The 19,943-nt window shown below is 44.7% G+C and overlaps 1 protein-coding gene across 2 annotated transcripts in view; it reads right to left on the minus strand.

Annotated features, from left to right (window-relative positions):
• b4galnt4a (beta-1,4-N-acetyl-galactosaminyl transferase 4a) overlaps positions 1 to 19,943 on the minus strand; it is a 137,807-nt gene that overhangs the window by 29,798 nt on the left and 88,066 nt on the right. For both annotated transcript variants that reach the window (XR_004762854.1, XM_035396501.1), the window contains exons 6-8: positions 19,399 to 19,489; positions 18,457 to 18,557; positions 11,245 to 11,312 (exon numbers count right to left, since the gene is read on the minus strand). Coding sequence is in view for 1 of the 2 variants with exons in the window: in XM_035396501.1 (XP_035252392.1) it covers positions 11,245 to 11,312; positions 18,457 to 18,557; positions 19,399 to 19,489 (260 nt within the window). In the remaining variant the exon portion in view is untranslated. The remainder of the gene's footprint in view (positions 1 to 11,244; positions 11,313 to 18,456; positions 18,558 to 19,398; positions 19,490 to 19,943) is intronic.

The raw sequence follows: 19,943 nt of genomic DNA on the forward strand, positions 1-19,943 counted from the left end.
TGTAAATTGAAAAGGATGTAGCACAATGTCTGAGTGATTAGGAAGCAGCTCTGTTTGCATTAAATATCTTTGATTGCTGGCAGGCGTAGGCCAACGACTTTCTGACTTTTTCTTTCCTCATTCACAGATGAATGATCACCTGCAGTCAAACCGCACAGTAATAGTGCTTTCAACAGCATGACTGTTAAACATTCACTAATGCCTTCCGATTGAGGCTAAATTTAAAAAATGAAAAATCTCTGTTGGTAAATGGCAGGTTCCTTCATTTCTCCTGCTGGCGAGACCAGCCTCTCTCCCTCAGTCTCGTCTCCACAGGTGGGTCATGAATAAATGAAAGGCCATCACAGGCCGCCGCCGCCATGTTAATCATAACGACATTAAGACCAGCCCCAGGCAGCAGCAGCACACTCCTTTTCTCTCGTCTCTCAAATCTCTCTCTCTCTGTCTGTCTAGCGCTCTCGCTCTCGCTCTCTCTCTCTCTCTCTCTCTCTAGCTCTGTCTGTCTCTCTAGGCAATACTTCTGACACTTTCTCCCTCCACCTTCTCCAGCAACTCCCACCCCCTCCCCACCCACCAACCATTGGCACTGGCCGTCTTTTCCAGAGGCCCTCTGGCTGCATCTGCACACTCGGAATTCACCGGTCCCCAAGAACGGAGCGGTTTTAAATCCTGTCCGTCGGCAACAGGAATATAAAAGCCCGTTCTTTGTTCCGTAACCGAGGCGTGGTTCCCTGTAATTACCACCTCGTATTGTAATGCAAGGCACAGTCTGAGCTCCAGAGAGTGCCCCCCACCCTTCTCCATTCTTGCGCGGCTCCCTGAGAAGAAAAAAAAAACGCTAGCCGGCAGGTGTGAGCAGGTAGAGGTTGGATATCCATTTCTGTGTGGATTTGGGGCACTGTTGCCAACTTGGTGACTTTGACTCTAGATCTTTGTCTCAACTTTTCAGACCCTTTTAGTGACATTATTTTTTCAAAAAATGGCCTAGCATCAAATAAAATAAAATAATACACCCATAATATACCCACTACATTTCCAAAAGTATGTGGACAGCCCTTCTAATTAGTGGTATTGCCTATTTTAGCCACACTCATTGCTAACAGGTGTATATTAAGAATACAGCCATACAGTCTCCATTGACAAACATTGGCTGTTGAATGGGTCATTCTGAAGAGCTCAGTCACTTTCAACGCGGCACTGTCATAGGATGCCACCTTTCCAACAGGTCAGTTTGTCGGATTTCTGCCCTGCTAAAGCTGCCCCAGTCAACTGTAAGTGCTGTTATTGTGAAGTGGAAACAGCAAAAACAGCTCAGCCACAAAGTGGTAGTCCACACATGCTCACAGAATGGGACCGCTGAGTGCCGAAGCATGTAGCACGAAAAGTTCATGTGTCTTTGTTTGCCACACTTACTGCGGAGTTCCAAACTACCTCTGGAAACAATGTCAGCTCCAGAAGTGTTCGTCAAGAGCTTCATGAAAAGAGCTGCAACCAACAAGCCTAAGACCACCCTGCGCAATGCCAAGCGTCGGCTGGAGTGGTGTAAAGCACACCGCCATTGGTCTCTGGAGCAGTAGAAACACATTTTCTGGAGTGATGAATCAGGCTGCACTATTTGGCAGTCTGACGGATGAATCTGGGTTTGCCGGAATGCATAGTGCCAACTGTACCGGCTTGAATAGAGCCAACTGTAAAGGAGAAATAATGGCCTGGGACTGTTTTTCATGGTTTAGGCTAGTTTAGCATAGCGTAGTTCCAGTGAAGGGAAATATTTAAGTTACAGCATACAACAACATTCTAGAGAATTGTGATCTCCCAACTTTGTGACAACAGTTTGGGGAAGGCCCTTTCCTCTTTCACCATGACAATGCCCCTGTGTACAAAGCAAGGTCCAGAAAGAAATGGCTTGCTGGGTTCGGTGGGGAAGAACTTGACTGGCCTGCACAGAGCCCTGACCTCTACTCCATCAAACACCTTTGGGATGAATTGGAATGCCGACTGCGAGCCAGGCCTTACGCCCAACATAGTTTCTAACCTCACGAATGCTCTTGTGGCTCAAAAGAAGAGTGGATGCTGTTACAGCAGCAAAGGGGGGGGGGGGGGGGTCCAACTCCATATTAGTGCCCATACTTTTGGAAATGAAGTGTATTTAAAAATATTCTATTATGTTCTAGGCGTCTTTTCAGAAAATATTCCTCCTTCATGTAGCACGTTTTCATAAGCAAATACGTATGCGATGATGCCAGAACTGTGCAAAGCAATGCATGCCACCATTTGGTGACTTCTATTGACCTTTTGAGGATGCCTGAGCAACTTTCTATGGGAAAAAGTTGGCAACTATGACTTGACATACTATTAGCTACTGGGATCGCGTTTCACAGCTCAGGAGTTTCACCCACTCTTTGATACCCCCTTCAGTTTAGTTTAAAACCCTGCATTTCAGAGATATTTACTATACAGAGGAGGACAATGTCGAGGACGACCCAGTGCAGCTTATAAAATACATATCCGAAACAGTATGCCTGAGGGGAAAGTGCTGTTAACAACAGTCCCATTTAAATTAGCCAATTACCACAAACAGAGGTAGAGGGAGGATCAGAGGTCTCCCAAAGCTGTGTCCCAAGGCAGTGGCTGGGGAGTGGGGGTGGGGAGGGGGGAGCAGGGGTGGATAGAGAAGAGAGGGTTCTGGGGTCCTGCCTTCCCCCATTTTGAATAATGAACACCACAGCAACATTTACAACAGCTGACTCCTCAACAATAAACAATGCAATTCGGCACCCATTAGCAGCAAAGCTCCCTTATTCTTTAATGAGCCAAGTCACATGGCCTGGTTTTACCCCTCTCACTGCGTTAGTAACCCCATTAGTATTCAATGCACTTGTGTAGCCGTTCTGTGTGATTACTCAGGACCCATGGCTACCTTTCCATATTTGCCTTTTCAAGATGCATGGTCTGTACAACATCAAAGGGTTAAGGCCTTTCTTCTTTGTACATAACAGGTATAATTGCTCACAATATTGCACTGATTCAATAATAGATATTTCAGAACTCATTAGTCTGGAAAGGTGATTATGTGATTGACATGCACGGCTTTTAACAGAGATTTCTTTGACCATCTCTCTTTCCTCCTGTGAATTCAAAGTATAACCACACAAAAGACACACACATACATACACACACACTTACACACAAACACACAAATTTAAACGCATACACCCACCCTTCTGAGGAAATACAGTTTAGCACCATCACCTGTCACACATCAAATTGCATTTATTAAATTAATGTCTCTCTCTCCCTCTCTTCTTTGGTTTCTTGCTCTCTCTCTCTCCTTTGATCTTTTTTTCTGTCTCTGGCCACTCTCTCTATACCTCTGTCTCTGTGTGTCTATTCTCTCTCCAGTCTCTCTCACTCCCTCCCTCTACCTCATCCCCACCCCCACCTATACACAATTATGCACTAAAGGCATTCTGTAACATTCACACCCATACAGCCATGCACGGACACATACACACACACACACACACACCTACACACACACACACACACACACACACGCACACACACAGACAAACACACCCACATGCACGCACACACACACACACACACACACACAAAGAAGGGTTTAGTAAAATGTCAGCACAGCCTGTCTCTCATCATGCAGCTCCTCCCAGAAGAGCCAGATGTGACATCAAAGAAGCCCGCAGATTTCTCATCCCTCTCATCCCCACTTCCGACGCTAAAGGTCACCCCCAGCCCATTTTAATACTGATCGGCCCTACCCAGCCATTCCACTGGGACACCTCTTAGCTCGCCTTCCCAAGACCCCCATTCTCTCCTTCTTTCTTCCTTCTGCACCTGTTCCCTCTCCTCCTTTCTCCGAGAAGAGACAGACCCGCCAAACGGAACTGAGCTCAGAAGGCACCTCAGTAAACAGGCCCCCTGAGTGCTGTGGAAGGACCCTGCGTGAGTTCCAGAAGATTCTGTATCGCACCCGGCGTGTGAATAATCTGATGCATCAAGGCGGCTCAAAACCACGCCTGACACGCCGCGCTCCTGGAACAAAAAAAAATAAAAAATAAAAATATATTTGCTCTACCTGTCAGCAGCTGCGGGTGTGAAAGCTGAACAGCCCCCAAGACTGTCCCAGCCTTGTCTCGTTAGGAGGGAATAGCAAAGAGAGGGGGAGAAGACAGAAAAAGAAAGAGAGAAGTGGGGAGATGAGGGGATCCGGTGGGGGGGGGGGGGGGGGGGGGGGACAGCAAAAGAGACAATCTTTCAAGGTGTCCTGTATTCTCCAGCAACAGAGGCACACAGGAAATAAATGTTTTAATGGCTGAGACAAGTGGCACAGTCCGCAGGGCCGCTGCCCCTGAAGCCGTATGCGATTGCCCCGCACGGGCAGGGATTCCATCTCCACCAATGCACTCTCAACTGTGGTCTCTTCTTTGTCTGCTACACTCTGCTTTCACCAGTCTGAATACAGCAAGAAAAAGAAAAAGAGGCCAGACAGTCCTGCTACCCTTTAAAAAAAGGAAATGGAAACAGCCAAAGGAAAAGAAACTGTAATAACAAAAAATAAATTGATCGTAGCAACAATCTAGCAAAAAATAAGCGGAACACAAAGAATCGATGAAACACTACAGGAAGTATTATTCCCTCCACCCCAGCTCTAACTCCCGCCATAACTCTCCGCCCTCGCCTGGTGTACAAAGGGTTCCTTCAGCCCCCAAAATTAAAAAAGCTCTCTCAGTCCCTACCCAACTCATAGAAGGTGTGCTTGTGTGTGATGAGTGTGTGTGATGAGTGTGTATGTGTGTGTGTTTGACTGAGTGTGTGAGTGAGAGAGAGAGAAAGTGAGAGGAGAAAGAATAAAGGTAGAGGAGGCACAGGGTCAAGAGTGTTTATGAGGTTTGTTTTCCACATCTGGTCTTCAGAATTTGAGGAGATCCATCAGGGGAAACTGCTCTGCCTGGCTGAGGGTGAATCAGGATGCTTGTCTGGGTTACCTCGCTGCTGCTCGAAAGGCCTGCAGTGGGCTGGGGAGGGGCAGGGGGTGTGGAACGAGGACAGCAGGGGCGGTTAACTCACAGCCAAACAAAAATGACCCTCCCACCAAGTACTGTGGTGCACACAGTACTTTCTCTTATGTTGAAATCCGTGATTCATGTGGACCTGTGAAAGCCTAGCTTGTCGCTTGCATGTCAGCTTATGAGAATCCTTAATAAACATTAATAAACTTAAAATCGGCATTAAAGTCTGCAGAGGGTTGGAAAAAATGATCTTTTTCTTTCTTCATCTTCTTCTTCAGAAAAAAAAGCCTTCTGAAGCTGCCACCACAAGAGTTTGACTTTACAGATCAAGAAGACACCTCGAACCTTGACCGGGTCAAATCTAACAACCTATTAAAGACAGTGGTGGCCAGAGGGAAACAGGCTGTAGCCAAGGCAGACCTGACATTAATAACTGTGCCGAAACTATTATTGTGTTGCATGATTTAACAAGTGAAGCCAGCTTGAACAAGAACCAACCAAACGGCAACCAAATCCTTTCATTAAATGTGATGGGTATGCCACTGGCCACTTCAGGCACCATTTTACGAACTCACGAACAGCAAACCAATGTCCCGTCTCTTCGCTGTAATGAAAAAATATGTACAGTAACCTGGTCGCTTTGTCATAAAGGGGGATGGGGTAATGTTACTACACCCAGCCAATCTCATTAATCATAGACCTCTGCTCTAGCACCGTTATGACCTGAAAAAGTAAGCTCTGTGCCTTCAGTACACTGTTCACCTGCTGATAGCCCTTACAGTACCTCACCCTAGTCTTCTGCTTACATTGTTCTCATTACATGCTTTTTGTGAACAATTTTGGTTGTGTTTTTTTATATATAGAAGCCAATTACAGCTAAGGGGGTGGTGGAGGGGAGGGGCAAGGAGGTTTCCTATTCCACAGCATCAAAGACATCTGCATAAATGCTAATCTAGCCGGGAGTTGAACTGTGGTAGAACTGAGCAACTGCACACCCTGATTGAGAAGGGCAGCATGTTGCAGATACCCATAACAGCACAATGGAGGAGCCTGAGTGGAGATCTGCCGTGGTTCTCAGTTCTCCGGCTGGGGTCTGTTTGACAGAGGCCTGCACTGACTGAAAGACAGAGGCAATTCTTAGGTAGTTTTTTCATTATTTCCCAGGAGGCAATGGCACGTGAAACAGACTGGGGAGGGCGGGGAATTTCACAAAAATCTTGCAGTCTTTTGTTCCTAGAGTTCCACCAACCATCAAAGACATGGGAGGTCTGATGGTCTCCATGGTAACGGGTAAGGCTGGGGCCCGTGGAGGCGGAGGTGGCGGCACTCCGATGAGCAATGACAGCTGGGATGGATGCACAGGGCCATGCTGGGAGCTGTGCTCCCATTTGGCTCTCAACACTGATGCACCCCTCAGCTGCTGGATGGGTGTGTGTGTGTGTGTACGTGTGCGTGCACGCTTACACAGAATTTCTGGACTATTCTTTATGAGGAACCTCTGTGTATTAACTCTCATGTAGCACATTACCCCAGGTGACACCAGAACACAGAAACTAAGGCAACATCCCTTTATGTAACTGCTTTACAGGATAAATTCCTGCAGAACATACTGCTATAGCTTTGCGTGAAGCAAGGTGAACTGTGGTGGAAAAATTCTGGCCATTTAAATGGGTAATACTCAGTGTTGCTGCATGGGTACCCCTTCATACAAGGTGGCACTGTTACAGTATCGCCCTCTGTTTGCAAAGCAAATGCAACCATAAAGAACATCTGCTTATGTTATATTGCATTGCATTGCATTGCATTACACTCAGCGCACTTCCTCCATAGGAACCATGCACCTTTTTGGGAAACCCATAACTCTTTAAACACCATTCAAAATGCGCCCCCCCCCCCCCACAGAATAACCTAGGAAATGAATGGTGACTACCACTGCTTCACTTATGAGAGTAATATGGGAGTTTTATTGCATGATACTGTGAATCCCCATGTTGATGGGAGGGAAAAAATGTGTGTTAAAAAAGCCCCACTGTACAGTAATATGAGACCTGACAGGGAAATTGCCTCCAAACTCTTGTTTCTGTCTCTTTAATAATTGCTTGAAACTGGAAAACTGAGAATCTGGAAATTTGGGAGCGGGGGTGGGTGGGGGGTGGGAATGGGGGGGTTGTTGGGGGGGGTCAGAGATTTTCGGTTTGTCACACAATTTAAAGTAGGAGAACCCCCACCCCCCATGCTCCCTGCCCATATCCCACTTCACCTTCACCTTCTGCTTTGCCTCAAGAAATGAGGGCTCAGTGCTGCTTCTGTCAAACTAACAAGCGTGGGCTTAAGAACGGCCTGGCAATCGCCTGACAGTAGCGTACACCATGTCACATCGGCAGGGCAGACCAAACACAGACCGTCTACCAGGGACAATCACTAGCAATTAATAACAATATATAAATAATAATTTGTCCATTAACATTTTTTGTTATTGTTTTCTTAATTTTGCGTAGCTGTGAACATTTTCTCTTTTTTTCGATGGGGACAGGTGTGTACTTAGGGGGAGGATCTGAAAGGCAACAGTATCAAGTTTGAATATTTCTACACAAAAACTTGCACACAAACATGCATGCATGCACACATGCACACACATGCACGCACACACTCACACTCACACACACACACACACACACACACACGTTATCCCCATTGATATTCATGAACCTTATTTTCAGTAAAGCCAAAGAATTCAGAGCTATAAAATTATTCATGTTCAGCTCAAGCAGAAATTCAGCCCCTGGCTGGTTTCATCAATTTGATGTTTTTTGGGGGGGGGGGTCAGTAAAGGCTGAGAAACGCTGAAAAGAAAGACTTTTTGTCATGGACATCTCCCAAACTTTATTAAGAGTAAAAAGGGGAACTTTGCGTGAACCTCACGGATTATGCAAGTGATTCTTTCTTCAATGACAGCTGTTTAATCTGCAGCTACAGAAGAGGACAGCCAGCATGGAGAACAAAAGCAGGACTTGTGCTCATTGGAAAACACAACACAACTCTAGCTCTCTTTATACTTTCCCTCCAACTTGCAAATAATGTAAATATCCTGTCAGCACACCGTTTCCAGAAATTTGCATGACATTTTGAGGTAGAGGGTGTTCAGAATGCATGCAATACACCCTTTGGTCAGGAGGGGTTGTGCATCATATGATCAAGATATCTGTTCTCTATCCAAACGCATTGCTAAACTGCACCACAACGCCCCCCCACGCCCCACCCCTCACCCCCACTCCCCTCCCCACCAACGCACCTACAGCATCTCAAAATCTCAACATCTGTCTCAGAAATGCAAACAGAAAACAGGAGCTCAAATACCCAACACTCACACAGACAGACTGCAAATGCAAACATGGCAGAGAGATAGCTATGCCCTGCCAAACCAAGGGGAGTTACAGCACGGATGCTATATACATTGAACAGATATTCAGCTCCATGTGCGGGTGACAATGAAAATTTGGTCCTAGTTGAAGCTTAAAACGGTGCGCAGAGACTTGCCAGCTCATTATGAATATTCATGAATGGGTGCAGTCAAATTTGTAACCATGGCAGTATGTTACATGTTATATCGACATATGACAAGGGCCACATCCTTCCCTAAAATGAGACAAGAGGGGCAGAACAAGCTAAATATTTAGTCAGAATATAGAACAGTGGTCTTCAGTCCTGGTCCTGGAGAGCCATGGGGTGTGCTGGCTTTTTGTTGTTGCTCAGCCCTTGAGTATCACAGCAATTAATCAGTTTAAACAATTGACTACACAGCTAACTCAAGTAACCTGGTTCCTTGGATTTGAATTATTGGGCCCAAGGCAGCTGCTAATCTAAAGGTGAAAACAAAAACCAGCAGACTCTGTGGCTCTCCAGAACCAGGATTGAGGATCACTAAGAATGGCTGTGGCTGTACACCTGAAGGGTAAAGTGTTACTCATTTTACCATGGGCATTTTTTTGTCTTTTATAGCCTGTCTCCAACTCCAAAGTACGTCCCCGAGGCCGTGCATATCAACACTTCCACGGTCTTTCTCTGTAATGGGGTGAGTGCTTATCTGAAGGTACACTATATGAATAATGCAGCGAAAGTCAACTGCTCTTAAGTGACCCTGGGGACGAGGAGCAGGCTCCCCCTCTCTGTCCCGTCTGGAGTCCACCCCTGTACACATGAGGAAGAGCTAAAGGACACTGGACTCTGGAACACAATGCTACAGCACTAAAAACACTGGAACACAACGCTACAGCACTAAAGAACACTGAACACTGGAACACAACACTACAACACTAAAGAACACTGAACACTGGAACACAACGCTACAGCACTAAAGAACACTGGACACTGGAACACAATGCTACAGCACTAAAGAACATTGGACACTGGAAAACAATGCTACAGCACTAAAGAACACTGGACACTGGAACACAACGCTACAGCACTAAAGAACACTGGACACTGGAACACAACAATTGAACAATTCATATATTATCATGAGAACAATCATAGTATGCTTTTTTAAGGAATACAGTAATTATTAAATAATTTCATTATTTTCAATTAATTAATCATTTGATAATTAATTATTGGAATTACCATGATTACCAATATTGCTATTATGATTATCAATAATGATAATGGTTATTATGATGATTATAACAGTTATGAATAGAATAGAATAGAATATTTTCCAGGCAGAACTTCAGGAATTACAATTATGCTTTTTATTATTATTTAAAGTTGCCACATAAAGATGCAGAAGAATACTTTGTTTGTAACTCAGGGTAAGAGAGTCTGCCAAATAACTAGAATGTAATGTGTAATACTGTTATGGATATTCTCCCAAAATTGATAGGCAGTTTGGCAGATCACAGTTCTGAGAGAGTAGCAATTAAGGCTGCTAAAAACCTCATTGTTTAGCATCACCAACCTATTCTTAAAACCCAGTAAGCACTCACTGCAAAGCTGACAGCAGGAGGTGAATTATGTCACACTTACTGAATTATGTCACTACATCCCCCCCCCCCCCCCCCCCCCCCCCCGGCCCCCACACCCCCCCCCACGCTGTCAGCACAGGTCCCAGGGTGGTGGGGCAGTGATTAAAATGAGCATCAAATGACACTTCTGTTTTAATGACCCCCCCCCGCCCCCCAAGAGTGAAATATCTCTTCCACCAGGCAGTTTAGCTCACAGTGAAAAATCACTCTGCTTGTTCCCAAGTCACAATGAATGCTCAGGGGGAACAAAGGGGAAAACACAGGCACTCTTAAACATCACAGATCGCACTAACTAATAAACAGACGTAAAAAACAGCAAGTACAAAAAACTTGAGAGGGGAGACTATAATAGAGAAAAACTCTTTACAAGTCTATGGATCTTTCCGGGGCGAATGCGGAAGACGTGAACCGGAAGAGAAAGAGGAGAGAGAAAGAAGAGAGAGAGGCAGAGTAAGAAAGAAAGGGTGAGGGAGGAGAGAGAAAGAGAGAGAGGAAGGGGGAAAGGGAAATGGTTTTGTTGAAGCAATGCTTTGATTTCATATTTAACAGGAATTGGCGCTTGGCCACCTCAGATGTACCCAGGCCCGAGGCAATCAAAACACACCCCAACCCCCTCCTCAACCCAACCACTGCCCCTCTCCCCCGCCAGGCTGCCTCAGCTACACAGCTAGACTCCACATCTACAGGCTTTCAGAAAATACACCCCACAACACTGCTCACACAATCAGCACCTCTAGGGATCCCTTCACTATGAAAGCATAAGAGTCTCAGAATGAACAGTGAGTTTCAGAATCAACAGGGCCCGCTGGTACACAGTAAAAGATGTGGGTATGTGTGCATGTGTGTGTGTGAGGAAGAGAACACTTTTAAACCTTTCATAGTCCAATCAGCATTCTGAGTGTACTATTAGTGTCACTCTCGAAAAGAACCTCGGCTAAATATATACGGAAATGAAATAATAAAAATAGATAGAACAGAGCTAATATGCTAATATAGACACATTTACAACTGAGCCTTAGCTCGGCTGCTATTTTGCTGAGTCACAGAGAAGCATGATGGGAAATCACAGCAGAAACATCCTCCCTCGGTGTGAATGAATACTGTCACGGTAATTTATCACCCCACACAGGGTGGCCACAGTAAACGCCTGGTCTTTAATGGCGGGTGATGGCAGAAGAGCAGGTACTTACTGCACCGACTTGGATGACTGGGACCTGAACTTGGTGAACTCCCCGGGTGCAGTCCACTCGGATCCCAGCTGAGAGACAGACAGAATAAAGACACTTACATACTGCTCCTAGAGGGTAAATAAGACTGTTACACGCTGCTGTACCAGAGTAAATAACACTGTTACACACTGCTCTTACAGGGTAAATAAGGATGTTAAACACTGCTGTTACAGGGAAAATAAAACTGCCACACACTGCTGTGACAAGGTAAACAAGACTGTTACACAATGCTGTACCAGGGAAAATAAACTTATAGACACCTGCCGCACACTGTTATATCAGGAAAAGTAAAATGTCATAAGTTTAGACACCTGTTACAGTGTATTACTAGGGCAAATAGAGAGGCTATTGCACGCTGACACTGGCGGAAATAAAGACTGTTACACACAGATTTAAATGCTATAAATAGTAGCATTGTTACAAATTGTTTCTAAGTGATGGGATAAGCTTGGACTGGGCTAAGCACAGAACGAGAGCTGCAAATTGTATTTCTAATCTTTTCCCCTGACATGGCTGCAGCTTGCGCCGGTAGAGTCACGATAAGAGGAATAAAACAACAGCAGGAGTTTTGCTGTGATAAAGAACAGACTGTGCGGCTCAAACTGCCACGTTATCTATGGTGGCACTTTGTTTTCCCTTCCTGACTTTATTCTGTTAAGAAGCCATCTGGCAGACGCTGATCCGGCAAGCTGCCGCCGCGCCAGTCGCCGCACCGAACGCCCAGTCGCCAGGAGAACCGGGAGCACACGCTGTAATAACGCGGTAAGGATGCTACGCGGACTCTACAGGCGTGTCTCCACAGGTGTGCTGAGTGCAGGTGAGCTATCGCTAAAGGATTTTCCACAATCGCTCCTGGGATTCAGTCGCAAATCATTCTCAGTGCCAGAAACCAGCACTTTTGGCTCTTTCAAATCTTCCTGGTCAAGATAAAGGGACGCTGATGTACACCACGTTTGCTGGTCCATCATTGGTCCTTTGGAAGTGTTCACATCACTCTAAATCATGTTGTGCGCACTGGTTGATAAGAAGCTTCTCCTAATCAATCAGTGCAAACAACACGATTTAGAGTGATGTCCACACCTCCAAGGACCAATGATGAACAAACAGACCAGGGGCCTGAATATGTGGCATAAAAATTTCTGGTGTACGCACATGCATGTGTGCATCAGCATAAGGTTGTGCATGTATGTGTGTTGTGCCTGTGTTTGTGTATATGAGTGTGCATGCGTATGCGTGCGCACGCACATGCTTTTGTAACTTTTTCAAGTCAAGTTCATAAACAAGCTCAGGGTGTATTCCAACACTGCCCTGTAGTTACACACAGGACACCCATTTTCTCACAGAGTTAAGGAAGCTAATTAGCACCCCTGCAGTCTTTGCTCCATAATGGAGTCATTTGGCAGAAATCACAGCATGCGGTCACTTAATTGTTTGTGCATTTCTTTCTTTCTTTTTAAGTCATGTAAGCATGAAAAGCCATTGTGTTAATTGGTTGCCATGGCTCCTGGCTTCTAAATAAGCTGAGATCCAAAGGCTCAAAGATCTCTTTCAACTGTTTGTGAGGACTAACACACTGACCATCAAAACCTTTCACACACAACACTATTCACACAATAACTTCTCTATACTGTACACACCACTTTTAGGGTCAGATCCTTAGAGTACTTAAGGCCAGATCCTGACTCAAAAAATGGAAGTACATTTTTTTGCACTCCCAGATGGGATTTACGCAAATGTGAGATGTGCGCATGCTACACAATCGCTTTCCTATGAAGTAGGTGGTCCATGCTGAGGTGCACTAAACATAATTACATTAGCTCAGTCCAACTCACAGCCATATATGTGAAAATGTGCATTTGTCTGGAGTTCCTATTACATTCTTGTTTCCTTCATAAAACCCCATTACTCAGATTGACAAGGCATGGGTGACTTTTGTTGTAAATTATTCAGCCATGTATAAATTTTTTATGTAAGGAAATTTGGTGTCCAACATGAGTACATCCAATTCCCGCTCCAATTTGGAATGTCCAATCATCGCAACAGCAGTCGCATTCATGTTGCGAACCCCACTGCCAATTCATAAGAGTGTAGACAAACACAGTACTACCCCAAAAAACACGAGGTGTCGCCAGCTGCTTCTTTACACAACACAGACTGCAGCCATGCTCACGTTGAGCAGATTCAGTAGAAGACCTTTCATATGCAGCTTCTGACTGCAATCTACAGGCCCTATACAACTGAACTCTCCAATTCCCGAAGCAACGCAATCGAAAATTGTGCATCACCCACAGTCGGCACTGGCACGGCCCGGATTTGATCCAAGGCTGATGGATTTGATCCATCCGTGCACCACAGTGTGGTGCCTTAACCGAATAAGCCACCCAGCAGCCCTGTACATACACAAAATACACGCACATACGCAGCAGGCAAAGCTAAAGATAGCCCAGAGTCAGGATGCGGCTAAATATCCCATACCATAGATTCCGCATATTCTCATTAGCATTTCCAACACTGTGGATCTTTTCATTGCCAAAAAGATATTCCCACATCACACACATAATTATTCTAACAGATCCTTCGAAAACAGAAAATGTAATTATTTCCCACAACAAACAAGAACTCAGGAAAAACAGCAAAGAATAAATAAGGAAAAAGAAAGACAATCAGCGGCCAACTACTTATTGGATGATCATTAATCGACAGAAATGAGGGGTGAGAGTCATTAATGGGTTATTTTCCTTGAAAAACAAATTCCCTGAAGGTGTTTGGACAATGTCTACTTATGTGCTGAGGAAGCAATAGTCAAACTGCTTTTTGTTTTTGTTTTAACCCCTTAAGGAATGAGATCACAAGCATGTGATTAGAATGTTCTTAACTGAACATTCTATTGCTGATCAAACAATCACTACTGGTAGTTGAAAGCAATGGAATTCTAGAACACTGACAGAATAAAAAATAAAAAAATGTTTTAAAAAAAACATGCTTTTCAAAGGGTTTTCAGTGAGTTTTTTTATGATTCATAGCCCCTACACTCTCACTGTGGCCTTGGATACCCACTCCCACGCTCTTTTGCCTTATTTACTCTGAGATGTGAACAAGCAGGTAAAAAAATTTCAGCACTCCTGTCTCACTGAATCTAACAAAATGAGGGGAAAGCAACATAATGCTGGATTCCACTCTCCCCATCTCACCTTTCTTCCTCTTTCCATCTCCCTTTGTAGCGCCGGCTCCATTTGACAAAGGAAGTGAGCAGACGCAGGAATTCAAAAGCTTGAGATGCTACTATTTTCTACAGAGAATAGAATACTTATGTTGGGCGTGTGGGGGAAAATGAGTTTAGAGAGCCCAAGCTCTTAAAGACAGGGCTGTGTCTAATGGGCTCCCTGACATGCAGACGCTATAGACACACGCGCCAATTTTAGCATTAACGCTCCATCGATTTTCAGACTTTGGAGGTGACAGGTTAGCACCGCAGATGTGGAGTGAAGGCCAAGGGGGCAATACAGGAAATCATTGCGAATCCAGGACTCGCTGCCCATTCGTCACTTTTTCTGCAAAAACAGACAAGACACGGCCGGTGCGGCCAGAACGCCCCTTCGACCAATCGAGTTACTTTCACGAGATATTGACTTCATTCTGCAAGTGCATTTGTCTGAAGGGTGCACAAACCCATAAACATTTCTTTTCGGGCTCGGAACCACAATCAATATGCCATCCTTGTACCATGACTCCACTGTATGGAGCGCTGTTGTGAGGGTGTAATTTATAAGCCCAAAGCTTTCTCTTACATGTCAAAGAGTCTACAGTCCCTCTCTGAGGGTGGAGAGAGAGGTCTGTGGAGTGGGGTGGGGGGGAGGGGTGAGAGGGGCATGACAAGCTACTTGACCACTGGCATAGTAGCATTATCAGACAGTGGGTGCCTGGAAAACATCATTAACTATTCTGTCTAATGCAATCTGATTAGTGGCAGCAGATTTCGTAATTTGATTGACTGGGGTGAGTTTTTATTTCCTCCACCCACCCCTGTGCTCACCCTTCTCCATCAACTGTACTTCAGTGCTGATCTTCCTCTCGTGGAAAACTAGCACTGGTGACTGAGGATAACCTTGCACTGTATCTTTCCTTTAAAGCTGACATTTAATATTGAGATACCTTGTCTGCCTGCTGACAGGACATGGGAAAAACTTGATCTATTAAGCCTGCCCTACGGTATGCCATTTATTGTCAAATAATTATCCCACAATGTCCAGAGAAAGTCATCATTTTCTTTATATACCCTTTATTTACTAATGTAGAGAAAAAAGTGAAATGTTTGAAGGGAAGGGGGTTTTCAGCAGCAAACACCAGTCAAAATGCAGGTGGTTTAAGATGAAGACGTTGCTAATGGACAGTTTTGCATTGTTTTTGGTTCAGTAGAAACATTTAGGCCTAATGAAAAGAGAGAGGTTTTGCAGCAGCGTTTTGGCAGAGCTGATAATGGTTCAGTGGTAAGTCTCATTTGATTAAACAGTTTGTTGAAATTCTCAATTCTAATCTAGTCAAATAATCCAGCCAGCTTTTTGGCAAAACACTATTATGGAAGCTGCACAGTCATGAGCTTGAAATATGACTAGCGTGTCATTTAAAGCGTTGCAGAAAATGTTTTGGCATTGAACTGCTGCCTCCACCAGAAAATGATTTTCCAGAAGTAATAGCTGTCTGTTGGTTTATTAGCAAATCCCCAAAGGTTTGTTGCAGTTATGCAACATGAGAGTGGGAAAATTAGCCAGAGTGATAGGTTGTTTTTGAGTTTGACAAGTAAGGCTACAGGCAGACTAGACAGCAGTCTCACTGGAGTCTTCTGCTGTCCAGCACTCTCCACCAGAGCTTGCCTGATTGGACGCTGAGCATGACTGGCGCAAGGAGAACAGTAGAACACAATCAGAACAGCTTGAGAAAAGCAGAACAGGATGTGACCTGTCTGTCTGTCTGTCTGTTGGTTCCACAGACAATAACAGGCCTTCAACAATGCCCACTGTACCGGGCCGTCAGCTGTGTACTCATCTCGCTTTCTCTCTCAGCCCTCTTCAAAACCCTTCACCAGCAATCACCTTGGAGGAATAGTCTACCATACTTCATTACCCAAGCACGCCGTAAAGAAAGTTTCAAAAGGCAATCAAAGCAAATGCACTTAATTTGAATGAAAAGTTATTTGAAGCTTATTTCATCCTGCTAATTCTGATGTTTCATCCCGCTTCTGTTACAAGTGTTATAATAAATTTATGAATGACATACATATGTGTTATTGTGAGTTGGCATATAACGGGAAAAATAGTTATAGTTATTTTCATCAGAATGCCAGTGAATTAGTGTAAAACACAGATTGTGACATGTCCTGTGTTCCAAAGATACAGCATTCCATGGGCTAGCGTGAATGTACATATATGTTTTTTCACACCAGGAAGAGTAGTTTCTGCCTTGGCAACAATTAATGGGGAATCAAATAAACAATAAACAATACACCATGAAAATCTGCAGATGCTGCAGCCCCCCATGACTAGTTTCAGACCTTTGTCCTGATCACTACAGATCTATTTCCTCGATCACATCCTGTTTCCAGGGAGCTTCTTCAGAGTGAACCTATCTATTTATATGATTTTTCTGTGGGATTCTGCAGTCACTAAAAGTGAGTTATGTTTGAAACCATACTCATACTGTATCTCGTTAAGACATTTAGAAAGCAATACCAAACATGTGGCTGATCCTCATTAAGCATCCCAATTCCCAACATGGTATGCATTGCAGTATATTGAAATTGGCCCTCATTAAGAGCAACGACAGCTTGCAACAGAAGTGAGAGCAAATGTCATTTGCAATTTGGGGTGAACTTGTCACATTATGTCCCATGGTGTTCTCCGCAACAACGCGTGTTCCTGCAGCAGGGTCGGGGGGCCCCAATCTCTTCCACCTCACATTTAATACGGATGTCACATCTGATATAACAGGTGTTGCCATCCATGACTGTCACCCAGTGTCTGCCAGGGGTGTCTTGTGATACCTTTGGAGGCAGAGAAACAGAAGGCTAAGTAACCGACAGAGTGATTTGGCACTATTCCCCCCAGTAGGTAATTTGGCATTTCAAAATGGATGCAAAATGGACTGAGGTGAAGTTCGTCATTCAGCTGTTCCATAATATCTCCAGTATGAAATTTCCATGTAAGTAGAGACCTTTCCAACCCAGCTCTGTGAGATGAAGTGATGCAAAATGAACAGATTCAGTGGAACAGACTGAATATGACTGCTTTCTGTCTCACTCACTTGGACACGCATGTCACCAACACTACACACGCACATCCTATACAAACACAGACATGATCTTTTTCACTCTGCTCAAGAGCTCTTGTGCTCTTTCTCTCTCACACACACACACACACACACACACACACACACACTAACACCTGTGCCCCTGCTGGTCTCGGAACAATTGTTAGGGTGACACGGTGAGCCAAGCCAGACCTCATTATTCTCCCATCAGCCTCGGCTGCTGATCCAACTGACACCATCACCATGTAATGGCTGAACTTCCTGACCCGTCAGGCTACCGTGCCGCATGGGCAGCGCTGAGACCTAAACCTCCAACTCTCTGCCTCCAACACTGATACTGTGAGCTGAACCCAGAACAGTTCAAATGAAAGCCCAGGATTCCAGCACAATAAATGCACCAAAGCCAAATGGTATGTAATATAACCCAATCATTATTTTACATTACATTACAGGCATTTAGCAGACGCTGTAATCCAGAGCAAATTATACAGCGTTTGCATTTTTTACATAGTATTTATCAACACAGCTGGATATATACTCAGATAACACAGATTAATTACCTTGCCTTACCTGTGTTTCAGAAAGAATATAAACTGATTTCAGGATCACCCTGTTTATCAGAATAATATAAAAAATACTATAAAAAACTGAAATTACACTAAATTAACAGTAATGAATGCGCCATCTGTTTTCCAATACCACAGCCCTTTAAAAAGACTGACAGAAAATGAAACTACTAGACAGCAACGATTATGTCTTTAACATGATTGGATTTTCATTTTTAATGCCATAGTTCAATATATTTCAGTATGTCGCCACAATTTGGGAAATATAATTATTTACATATGGTGTATATTCTCTGTTTCTTACCTGGCCTACATAAACCAGTAGTCGGGCATTCAGGGGGTTCTCGTCAGGGCTAAGCCAGAACTCAGAGTTGTCGTCTGAGGCCACAGCAAACTGGAAGTCCCCTGCAGGGCCGGAAAGAGACCATTTAATTAGCTGAACCCAGGACCCCCGGCAGCCTGTAAGCAGGGCAGAGAGGGCAGACCCTGCGACGCAGGGGCGTTAAGGGGCTGGAGAAGAGGGCTTCAGGTCAGGAGTAAGGAAGATAGGAGAGGAACAGGGGGCTTCAGGTCAGGAGTGGGGAGATAGGAGAGGAACAGGGGACTTCAGGTCAGGAGTGGAGAGATAGGAGAGGAACAGGGGGCTTCAGGTCAGGAGTGGAGAGATAGGAGAGGAACAGGGGGCTTCAGGTCAGGAGTGGAGAGATAGGAGAGGAACAGGGGGCTTCAGGTCAGGAGTGGGGAGATACATTAGGAGAGGAACAGGGGGCTTCAGGGAGGGAGATAAAATGCAGTGGAGGCAGAAAGTCACACAAACCAACAAGTCCCCTTAGCTCTGTCTGCATCGATGTCACCCCAGGGGCAGGGGGAGAGTGAGTGTTTGTAGCTCTATTTGTGTGTGTGTGTGTGTGTGTGTGTAGCTCTGTGTGTATGTGTAGCTGTGTGTGTGTGTATGTGTGTATATATCTATGCTTGTGCATATAGGCAAGTGTGTGTGTGAAAAATCTGCCGCAGACAGTGCCCTTGGGCAAACTTGCTCAGTGGCAGGCTCACATGGCCTATTCTATCTATTTATAAAGCTGACCTCACCAAGACAGGTGGGAGGACCACAGCTTGATGGCAGCCATTCTGGTTCAAATGACTAAAGAAAACAAATGCTAAATTGCAACTGGAACTGTGTACTGGTCTATCCGCCTAATGCCACCCTAAGATTCCGGCAAGTTCCGGCCTGGGCTCCATCTCTCACCGTCTCTGTAGGGGTGGATGAAGCCAAAGATGCGCAAACCGTAGTTCTTCCACTTAGGAGCCACAGCCAGCTTCTTCACTGTCGTTCTGGTCTGGAATTTAAAAGCGCACCGTCTGTTTGTGAGTGGAGAAACCCGACCGTTCCGACACACACGTGTGACACATACAAACATACAAATACAATCTGGCTTTGGTATTAAAAACACATTGAGTGTTTATGAAGCCACAATGTACAAACACACACACACACAAACAAAAAAATGCATGCAGAAATACAACGGGCCAGATGTATGTACATAAAACTCACAGTGCAAATTGTGGCCTGATGAGGGTATGTTGGTGCATTCAGAGTGTGTGAAATTAATGTCATATTTACTGAGGCTACAGCTAATTACACAATCAGTGCATTGAATATCTTCATTGGATGTGTGGAAATTTATGTATCTACTGGTGTACCATAAGAGCATATCCAGCACCAAGGACAGTGCACAAAACATACAGACTGTTTTATTCCAGCTGTGGCAGCAATTGTCAATTGAATTAATC

This window comes from Anguilla anguilla, chromosome 16, assembly GCF_013347855.1.
Source record: "Anguilla anguilla isolate fAngAng1 chromosome 16, fAngAng1.pri, whole genome shotgun sequence".
In the NCBI taxonomy this organism is placed as follows: domain Eukaryota; kingdom Metazoa; phylum Chordata; class Actinopteri; order Anguilliformes; family Anguillidae; genus Anguilla; species Anguilla anguilla.